We start from the raw sequence: 10,999 nt of genomic DNA, 5'->3' as shown, positions 1-10,999 counted from the left end.
TCCAAAGTTCACATTTTCACTACTAAATGAATCTTTTTCATTTTGGTACCGAAATGACCAGTCTTCTCTTGGATTTGAAGAATTGATGAGATCACAGCTGTGATTCGGTCTGAACTCTCTGTCTTTTCCAGCTTGAAAATAACTAACATCTCTTAGTTCTGGAAACGCTGCTCTGTGCAACTGCCCGAAGGCGCCCTGAGCTTAACTCCTAGTCCTTCTGTTTCCTCATGGAAAAAGACAGTTTTCAGCAGTTAGAACTAGAGAAGAGTGGACCTCCCCAAAGGACTACTCCCAAAAGAATTATCCATTTTGCTGATGGAGACACCATGGAAGAATACAGCACAGAGGAGGAGGAGGAGGAGGAGGAAGAACAAGAACAGAGAATGAATTCAACCCTTGACCCCGTAAGCTTAGAACGTCGATATCAGGGAACAAGGGGGCTGAGTGAATGAGAGATTGAGCCAGACGAGGTTGGTAGAAAACACAGTTTTAAGCCAACTCCTGGGTCTCCTTGGTTTGCCGTCTAGCTACATGCATAGTCAACTCTTTATGTTGAAAATCTGAGTTTTCTCATCGATTAGAAAATGGAATATATTATAAAGCATGTTAAAACAGCCTCTTTAGTCACCGTGGTTGCTGTTAATTTAATTACTGTAACTGGATTTCTCTTTTTTTCAGTCTAAACTTTCATGGGGGCCCTACCTACGGTATTGGGCAGGGCAAATAGCAAGCACCTCAGTTTCCAGTAAGTACCGCTAAGGTTATTATTATTTTTTTCTTTTTTTCTCCCTCTCTCTCTTTTCTTTTTGGATTGTTGTTGTTTTTCTTGTACTTTTTCTATATAGACTTACAGACTCAGAGTTAGACGGACGGTTTAACCCTCCACGGCGTTCTGAAGCGGTGGCCTGGCCTCTTCCCACCTTCAGGGAGACCTTTCCACCTTTTCCAGCTCTTGCTAGTACATTCGGCCTCACATTGTGTCCTCTTTTCAAGTTCTTCCTCCTGATCCTACTTGTCTTTCGTGAGGTCACACAAAACCAGCCAGATCCCTCTTTCACAGGACAGAATTTGTAATGTTTGGCGCCAATAGCTGGCCTTCCCTCCGACGACTCTTCGCCTGAACGACCCTCAAGTTGTTTTGTTTTGTTTTTTTCTTTATTGATTTGAGAGAGAGAGGAAGGGAGAGGGAGAGAAAGAGAGAAACATCGATGAGAGAGAACATCGATTGGCCGCCTCCTGCATGACCCCCACTGGGGATCAGGCCCACAACCTGGGCATGTGCCCTGACCGGGAATCAAACCGACGACCTCTTGGTGCAGGGGTCGATGCTCAACCACTGAGCCACCCTGGTCAGTCATAATCACTTTATTATAAACAACAACTGCAGTAAACCCCCTTCTGGGGTCATGATGACTAGCCTACGAGTCTTATTATGCTCGACTGTCACCAGTTTTCTTTAAAGCACACTTGGCAACATCTGATTACTCATTTTCTTCTGTTCGGCATATGCTTATGTGTCCAACAGGGAGGACACAGCCTTCAGAATCTGAGAAACTGGAGTACAGCTCTGAGGAACGGACCTTCACCCATTCGTTAAGTGAACACCTCCTGAGCACAGTGTGCTCGGTGCTGTGCTGCACCCTGGGACACAAAGGCAAATGAGAGTCGGCTTCCAAGGGCCTCAGTGTTCAGTTATAATACAGACTACCCTGGTCAGTCATAATCACTCTATTATAAACAACATACCTAGCATTAGAATCGGTCGTCACAGCTGCCCGGGTAGGAAGAGCGTAGGGACGAGAGACTTGGACAGTCGGGGACGCTGACAGATGAAGTAGACGCCTTAACAGCACTCTGAAAGTATGTCTGGTAAAGGCCAGTTTGGGGACTCCGAAGGGACCAGGGGGTGTCTTTACATGACAGGAAAGAGCAATGACAGGGAGGATCCCGTCAGCTGCTATGAGCCCTAAAGGGATAAGTGCTTTCACATCAGGGTGGAGGGTGAATTGGAAGCTCCCTTGGAGACCCAGGTGAATACCAACCTTACCTGGACCTTAACACCTTGGCAGAAGAGATGCTGTTTTCCAGAGAGCCCTGTGCTGTGGTCAGGGCACGTGTTTGGAAGGGAGGGAGCTCAGGAGGCGAGGGCAGGTTGAGGGGCACAGCTCAGTGCATCAGTAACAGGGTATGGAGGAGGGTGGTGAGCCCCGTGGGGCTTTGACTTAGGGTGGCGGGGACAGGACGCTGGGGGGATCTAGCTGCCTTTAGTGTTCCAAAGAGATGTGTCGTAGTGAGATGCTTCTGAATGGGGCTTCCAGATTGTAGTGGAGGCATAAGTACGCCAGCAGCCAGAGCCCTGATCTCTGCATAGAGGCTTTGGAGAGGGCTGCAACCCGAGTGACCCTGGTAATTAATTCTGTCCACTTAAAGTTCTAGTAGGTCATAAACAGGAAAGCTTCCTAAGGTTTATTCAAATACTTTACAAGTGTCTCTTATACCCATGGACGGGGCATGGTGGCAAATGAACAGTTTAAAGAGCTAAAGTATTTTTGAAAAGATAAAACACATTTGAAAAAAAAAAAGAGCGCATCATTTTTTGTTGTTGTTAATCCTCACCCAAGGATGTTTTTCCATTGATTTTTAGATAGAGAGGAAGGGAGAGAGGGAGGGAAACATCTATATGAGAGAGACACATGGATTGGTTGCCTCCCGTACAACCCCGACTGGGGCCAGGGATCAAATCTGCTATCCAGGTATGTGCCCTTGACCGGGAATCGAACCTGCAACCCTTCGGTCCTCAGACCGATGCTCTAACTGTTGAGCCAAACCGGCCAGGGCTGAGAGAGCGTCATTTTGACGCACTGTCTGAGCACTATTCCAAGAAGCGGAATGAGTCATGGGAATCAGAAAGTCCTGTCATGAGGGGGGCAGAAGTCCTAGAATCTGAAAGGAAAACATTTCTGGGAGGAACCTGTAGGAAACCACTCATTAGTCATGTCAGTCTTTACCCCTGGCTCTAACCATCCCAGCACTGGGCCTGCAGGCCACCTACACCTGGGCTTGACGCAGAAGAGGAAGACCGAACCCGCTGCTAAGGAGTTGTCTCGATGCGGGAAGAACTTCTGCCATGGGTCTTGGTAACGCTGGAGTGAATTTTCAGTGTAATTTGAAACATACTCGCAGCCGACACCCATGGGGACAGGCATCATCTGTTCTGATTGCTCAGGACCATGCTGTACCTGTATTAAGTGCTTTGAAAAGCTCTGCTGGTATGGTCATCTGGAAAGAATCGCTTGGACGTAATCCCAGGTGGAGAGAAAAGATTGAACAAATTCCCTTTGCGTCCTAGAATTTTTGGGAAGTCCAGAGCAACTGACAGCTTTGGTCAGCCTTGAAGTTAATGTAGTGATAGACCACTTAGAGGCACGTTTAAAACCCTGGCACCTAGTCTAGCCCTGGCCGGTTTGGCTCAGCAGTTAGAGCCAAACGGACTGTGGGGTGGGCCCACGGACCAGAGAGACCCGGGTTCGGTTCCTGCTAAGGGCACGTACCTCGGTTGCGGTTTGTCCCCAGACCCGGTTGGGGTCGTGTGGGTGGCAACCACTCTATGTGTCTCTGTCACATTGATGTTTCTCTCTCTCTCTTCCCCCCTCTCTCCCTTGCACTATATCTGAAGATAAATGCAAAAATGTCCTCGGGTGAGGATAAAAAATAAAATAAAAATAATTAAAACCATGGCACCTAGTCTGGCTGGTGTGGCTCAGTGGTTGAGCATTGACCCATGCACCAAGAGGTCACTGGTTCGATTCCCAGTTCGATTCCCGGTCAGGGCACATGCCCAAGTTATGGGCCAGATCCCCAGTGGGGGGCATGCAGGAGGCAGCCAGTCGATATTCTCTCTCATCGATGTTTCTATCTCTCTCTCCCTCCCACTTCCTTTCTCTAAAATCAATAAAGGAAAAACAAACAAACAAAAAACCTTGGCACCTCATCCGACTCTGAACTTGTGTTATTAATTCAGTTCCCCTTAGTGCTTGTTCTTTCTTTCAGCATGTGACCTCCTCGGTGGGAGCGTTGCTGTCTTCTTCGGTCTTAATGAACCCAAATATCAGTATGTGTTAAACGAGTACTACAGAACGCAAAATAAGGTATGTGACATCCGGACGGGGACACCAAGAGCCCCGAGATGGCACAGCCGGTGGCTCCGCTTCAGACCACTGTCCCACCGGGACGCGTGTGCAGCAGGTCCTGGAATGACAGTTCACGTCATAACGTTGATGGAGGGCAGTAGTACCTAACTCTCCTTTATATCACTTAGCCCGGGGTAAAACTGGTGTCCTTAACTGCTGTTTTGCTTAATGTCACAGACCTATCAACAATATATATATTTTTTAATCCTCACCTGAGGATATTTTTCTATTTATCTTTATTTATCTTTTTTTTTTTTTTTTTTTGTACAGACAGAGTGGGAGGGAGAGAGAGGAAGAGAGAGAGAGAGAGAGAAACATCGATGTGAAAGGGACACATCGAGTGGCTGCCACCCGCACGACCAACCAGGGCCGGGGACAAACTGCAACCGAGGTACATGCCCTTAGCGGGAACCGAACCCGGGTCTCTCCGGACTGCAGGCCGACGCTCCAACCGCTGAGCCAAACCGGCCAGGGCTCTATTTATCTTTAGATAGAGTGGGAGGGAGGGAGGGAGAGAGAGAGACATCGATGTGAGAGGGACACATCGACTGGTTCCTTCCAACACGACCCGGACCAGGGCCAGGGATGAACCACAACCGAGGTACACGCCCTTGGCTGGAATCGAACCTGTGACTCATTGGTCTGTGGACTGATGCTGTAACCACTGAGCACACTGGCCAGGCCCTATCAACAATCTTAAGGGAAGACTTACTGTACTACAATTTTACTGAGCTCACACGGTCAGACTGACTTATTTTTCTACTGCCCCTCACTCCCAAGACACTTCTTTGCATTTGGCCTGCTCCTGGGAAGTCAGGATGTCATGAGACGGGTCACCGACGGGCGTGAGTGTGACTCCTGCGACTGCTAAAGGAGAAGCTCCCAAGAGGACGTCTCCCCGGGAGGGAGAGCTCTGCGGTATTTGGCTCATAGTTCAAGCTTCCCTCTTTCTCTCCATACTAGGAAAGTGACAAGGAAAGCAAAGGGACCGGATCAAAGGCCCGGCCACCCGGGGTTCCTAATGAAAAGTGCCACCTGAAGTTCCGGGGGTCCAGAGTATGGAACCGGACGACGGGCGGGCGCAGAGGGCGGTCCCCTGTGCGGGGCCTCGCCCAGGAAGGGTCTGGGGGGGCTTTCAGCTCTTCCGGGGAACCAGGGCTCGAGTTCCCCTGAACCCCTGTTCCCGGGCCATTGAGAGCCATGACGGCAGCACCGTGGGTGGCGCTTCTAAGCCAGACCTGAGCTTGATCTCCTATTCTCCAGCATCCAGGAACTGCAGCCGTAGTGAGAATAACTGTGGACTCTTTTTCAATATACATCTCTATTTATAAGCCCCCCAACGCAACTCCATCCCAGCACTACAAGTCCTATTAGTCTGCGTGGTCTATCAGCACTGACATTTGCATAGCACTAGAAATGCCTTAAAGAACTTGGGCCTTGCAGCCTGGGGCTGGAACCCTTTGTCCTGGGGCCAGGGTGCAGAAAGAAGCTTTGCTCCCCAGAAGAAACGTGGGCAGCGTGAAATCTAAATAAATCCCCTTTCAGGATTTGACGTGAGCTGTGTTCCTCCCAATAACCATCCTGGCTGCTTTGGGGTTTGCTTCGCAATAAGCAAACATTGCTAATAGCTCTGTTACAATATATCCCGGTCTTTAAGAATTGGGTGCCTTTCCCCCAAAACAATTAAAAATAAATTAACAAGCTCTAGTAAAAGTATCTGGGGAAAATGGTGGATTTTCTTGTTTATTTGACAACAAATCTTTAAAATCTGGAAAGAACAAACACAGGGTGTTCTGGCCAAAGGCAGCTTGGATAGAACAGAAAACAGGCCTTGCAGTAGTGAGACCCGAGTTCAAGGGTCAAGTCTACTAGGTGTGTGGTTTTAGGGGTCCAGATTTCTGAGTCCCATTCTCTGTCTTTGCAAACTAGGAGTGGCATTTATTTGTTCCTCAGGGGTTATTATTGTTAAATAAAAGGGGATAATAAACGTGAAAACACTTTGAAAACTGAATATTAGTAATTAATGGCTATACAGACTGTTATATTGAGAGTCCCCAAAGAACCAGCCTTCTGGAACTCACCTGCCCTGACGTAGTCCCACCTGCATGGGCTCTGGGCTTAGCCACGTGACTCGTTTTGGCCTGTGAAATAGCAACTGGGAAGCAGCTGGAGGCTTGGAAACACTTGCACGCGGGGCTTGTCCTCTTACAAAGCTCCACGTTGTGAAGGAGCTTGGGCCAGACTTCTGAATGGAGAGAGGCCACGTGGGGAGCGCTCCGGGGCTTCTCCAAAAAGCAAGGCCCCTGCGGTCTCTTATTGGAGGGTTCATCAGCCGGTGCTGGTCCTGCCTGACCAGGCAGTTGAATAGCCTTGAGCTCTGCCTTCAGGGGGAATATTGCCCACCGGGTACATCTGGGCTTGGAGTTATTCATATGCCTTTGGTTCCCCAAGAACTATGCCAGTGACCCTGCCACTCAGGACCCTTGAGCTGCTACAGGGTCCTGGCAACCCTGAGCCCCTGGTACCAGAATACTGCAGAGCATGTACCCCTTTAGCAGGTTGGATGCCCCAGGTCTTTGATGCCATGGCCCAGCTTAACCCCCTGGATATTCTCCTGGGTGGAAGGGTCACCCCCAACCCCCACAATATGATCTTATACTGAGGCTGCAAAGGTGGCGAAAGTCACTCTCAATTTGGAAGTGCTGTTGATGGGGACCCAGGCTTGTCCAGGACCCAGGGGTGCCAGAGTCTCCTCATTCCGGGACTCCCAGGTCCTTCCAGGCAAGACTGCCGAGTTCCCTTGTAGTGCCGCCTGGACACTGGCAGATGCCTGGTTTCCTCCAAGAGTCGGTGACAGAGACCCTGCCTCTTCTGAACAGGGTCCTGGCCTGGAGCTGGAGCTGGGTCACAGCCTGACCGGCTTCCCCACACCCCCGAGAGCCGCCCAACCCGCATGCGCAGTTCACTCTTCTCAGAGGGCCTCCAGGAGCAGAGGCCTTGGGCCCCCGGAATCCCAGGGGTCCAGGTGGGTCTTACCGGAGGAACCCGGGCAGCCCCGCCCCGCCCTGCCCCGGAACACCTTCGAGTCCCCCCAGGTCCGCCCTCATGGGCAGTGCGCACTACTGGTTAGAATACTCCTTGGCATTATGAAGAGACTCTGGACCCCCCGGAGTCCGCACCAGTGATCAGGCCGCTCAAGACACTTGCCCCGTTGCAGTCCCGGGGACCCCGAACCGCGCACGCGCAAGGGCAGGAGGCCTCTTTCAGGAGGCCTTGGGCAGGGGCGCCCCCAGGCCGCTGATGCCTTGGTGGGGCCTAACCATCTGGATACCCACCTCTTTGGAGGAGCCCTTTCCAAACGCAAGACGATCCTGAGGCTGCAAACGTGGCAACAGTTGCTCCCCAGTGAGTCTCGCTGCCGCTGGGCCCCGCCCCTCTGGCACGGGGTCCCAGGTGTCTCTCATTTCTGGAAGGGCCGCGCCCACCCATCAGGGCTTCAGAGCTCCCGGGTAAATGGCTCCAGGGCTCACGGGAGCCTGTGTGCAGGAGCCGGTCTGCACAGTGAGTGTTTTTAGAAGACGATCTTCCTTCAGTCTGCTGTGACTGCAGCCTCAGCCCCAGAGACTGCCCACACCTCCCGGGTAAGCCACTCCTGGGTTCCCGACTCACAGACCGGGGCAGTAAATGCTCGTTGTATTTAAAAATTTTTTTTTCTTTATTGATTTTTAGCGAGAGAGGAAGGGACAGGAAGAGAGAGAGAGAGAGAGAAACGTTGATGAGAGAGAACATCGACTGGCTGCCTCCTGCACGCCCCCCACTGGGGATTGGGACCAAAACCTGGGCATGTGTCCTGACCGGGAATGGAACCGGCGACCTCTTGGTGCAGGGTCGATGCTCAACCACTGAGCCACACCTGGCGGGCAATGTTTGTTGTTTTAAGCTGCTAAATATGGGGTTGACTTAGCAATGAATAACGAATGTATATTTTTATTCCTAAATGTTCCTAAGGACTCGGGTACTCCCCGAGACTCGTCATGCCCTCAGAGGGCTGGAATTGTGCCCTACTCCTCCAGGCAAACTGGATTCACTGAGGGGCATGCACGGGGCCTCCCCCTTACTGTGTTGTGTTGGGGCCGAACCAAGCAGCCATCTCCTGCAAACTCAGTGTCTGTTTCCTTTGCCACCACTGTCAATTCCCATATTTTCCACCTGCTGATTCATCCAGGTGGGTCCTCAGTGCACCAGGGAAATATAAGCATCCCCTCCCCCAAAAATGAGGCTTCTAGGAAATACAGCTCTTCAGTGTTATAATTCTTTTATTCACTGTTCCATAGCCAGTTTTCCAAAGCACGAACATAATAGCAAATCAACTCAGTAGGACGAGACTCTATGATTAGCAGTGCTCATAACCAAAACCAACACTCCCCAGCCACAGTGGGGACAATGGTATGGTCTTGTCACCAGCCCAGCCTCCCCGCTTCTAGGATGGGTTCCTTCTTGGGCCTTTATTGCTCTTTCATGCCACCTGGGCTTGGTCATTATCACCGTAGTCCATCCCACCTCATGTTTATTTATTTATTTTTATTTTTTTTTTCCCTCACCTGAGGACACTTTTTGATATTTTGTTCAGATAGAGTGGGAGGGAGAGAGAGAGAGAGAGAAACATCGACGTGAAAGGGATACATCGTCGAGTGGCACCCACACGACCCAACCAGGGCCGGGGACAAACTGCAACCGAGGTACGGGCCCTTAGCGGGAACTGAACCCGGGTCTCTCTGGACCGCAGGCCGACACTCTAACCACTGAGCCAAACCAGCCTGGGCCCACCTCATGTTTATATCTTTGAACCTGAGAAAGAGTTGCAGTCTTAGTCCTTTTCCTCCCAGAAGGTATCGCTGCCTTTTGTGTATATATATATATATATATATATATATATGAATATGTTTTTATTAACTTAAAAAAAATAAGTTTTTATTGATTTTTTTTTTTTAGAGAGAGGAAGGGAGAGAGAGATAGAAACATTGATGTGAGAGAGAACATTGATTGGCTGCCTCCTGCATGCCCCCTACTGGGGATCCAGCCCAAAACCTGGGCATGTGCCCTGACTGGGAATCAAACCTGAACCTCTCAGTCCATGGGACAAGGCTCAGTCCACTGAGCCACACCGGCCAGGCTCTGCCTTTTGTATATTTATGGACGCTAAACAATATGTGAAGAGAAAGTATTGTCCTGCTTCATCTGGAAGCTTCTAAGATCCAATGGTATGTTGGAAAAGGGGCAACTAACTTCCAGCAATATTTAAGCCCTAAACTCTTGCCAAGCCCCAAATATCCCCCAATTAAGCAAATTATGTAGCAAGAAGTCTTTTGCATCAATAAACAAAATTTAAGTGACTATCTGGTTCTTGATGTTTTAGGTTATCACCACATTTCAGTGTGTGTAATCCAGGTAAATTAAAGTTAATTTTATTATTTTTCTTTCTAATGATGAAGTCACCTCCACCTTAATGCAAAAAGTCTGAAGTGATCAGAGAAGCTCTTTGGCAAACGCACAGAGGCACTGGCCCTTTATCTCCATTTATAAATCATTCGATGTCTTTCCCTGAATGAGCAGCTTGTCAAAAATTGTTTGGGTCTTTTCATCTTTGCAGCCTTGTTGGTGACGATGCCCTTCAATTATTTCTGTAAAGGTTTCTATCCTCTGCCAAATTGTACCACCTCCAACCAGAAGATGTAATTATTTTTTATACCTACAGCAAAATGAAACTAACCACATCTTTAACCATTTTTATCCTCGTGTATCCTCTGCGGGTTTGCCGAGAGCTAGCAAACACGGTGGTCAGATCTTCAGGCATAAGAGGGGGAAAAATAGGGAGAGCTCTTTAGAGAAAATCTTCTTGTAGCCCATTTATGTTGGGGGCCGGGGGAGTTACCTGACTCGGTCAATGTAAATTTAATTTGGGTGGGCAGATTCACAGTGAGAAAGAGATGAAGGGACTTCAACAAATCACTCGAAAGGAAGCGGATATTATTTCTCTGACACATTTACTTTGCCTTCTTCCTGGCTTTTGGTTGTGTGTATCAGGACAGAGTGGTAGAAACAAGATTCTATTTGGAATGGAGTAAATTTCTGTAGGAAATGTGTCCTAAGATCAAGATTTCGTGATGATCTTCGGTTGTCTTGGGGGAAAAATCAGTTTCACTGACAGCAAGAGGGGCCCCCAAAAGCAAGATGGCACCTAAGAATGTGTTGGTGGCGAGAGACCCTGCTTCTTCCTCATCACATGGTAAGAAAGGTAGTTCTTGAAACTTCATATATCTTATTAATGCCAATTTGGGGCAGTTGATTGAAATACCAATTTTTCCTCCTTGGCTGATGAGATGGTTAGTTTGATGTGTCAACTTATCTAGAATCTAGTACCCAGATATTTGATCAAATATTCATCTAAGTGTTGCTTCGAGGAGATTTTCTGTGTGGGGTTAACACAAATAATCAGTTGACTTGAAGTAAAGGAGATGACTCTCGAGAATGTGGATGGGCCTCTTCCAACCAGTTGAAAGGCCTTAAGAGAAAAACAGATTTCTCAGAAAGGAAGAAATCTACCTCAAGACGATAGCATCAAATTCTGCCTGTCCGGTCTGCAGGCCTGCCCTACAGATTTCGGGGTTGCCAACCCCTGTAGTTGCACGAGCCAGTCCCTGGAAAGAAACCCATTTGATTCTGTTTCTCTGGAGAATCCTGGCCGACGCAGCTGGTATCTAACATGCATTTAGGAAGTGGCCACCACCATGTGTTGCTAGCTGTTCCGC

The 10,999-nt window shown here is 49.0% G+C and overlaps 1 protein-coding gene across 1 annotated transcript; it reads left to right on the top strand.

The window, feature by feature from the left end:
• The first annotated feature begins 227 nt into the window (after positions 1–227).
• Positions 228–5,564, top strand: FAM177B (family with sequence similarity 177 member B). Its single transcript, XM_036277769.1, has 5 exons — positions 228–404; positions 679–745; positions 4,051–4,148; positions 5,154–5,246; positions 5,454–5,564. Exons 1-5 carry the CDS (start codon positions 228–230, stop codon positions 5,562–5,564), a joined length of 546 nt encoding a protein of 181 aa, XP_036133662.1.
• The last annotated feature ends 5,435 nt before the right edge of the window (positions 5,565–10,999 follow it).

This window comes from Molossus molossus, unplaced genomic scaffold (assembly GCF_014108415.1).
Source record: "Molossus molossus isolate mMolMol1 unplaced genomic scaffold, mMolMol1.p scaffold_m16_p_23, whole genome shotgun sequence".
Taxonomy (NCBI): domain Eukaryota; kingdom Metazoa; phylum Chordata; class Mammalia; order Chiroptera; family Molossidae; genus Molossus; species Molossus molossus.
The sequence above is the reverse complement of the archived record's forward strand: the minus strand, read 5'-3'. Positions and strand labels throughout refer to the sequence as shown.

What these genes read in the sequence shown, in the direction of transcription:
- FAM177B (XM_036277769.1), top strand. Translation starts at nt 228, where the DNA reads ATGGAAAAAGACAGTTTTCAGCAGTTAGAACTAGAGAAGAGTGGACCT. An exon ending in TGAATTCAACCCTTGACCCC is followed by an intron (nt 405 to 678) that starts GTAAGCTTAGAA and finishes TCTTTTTTTCAG; the next exon opens with TCTAAACTTTCATGGGGGCC. An exon ending in ACTACAGAACGCAAAATAAG is followed by an intron (nt 4,149 to 5,153) that starts GTATGTGACATC and finishes TCTCCATACTAG; the next exon opens with GAAAGTGACAAGGAAAGCAA.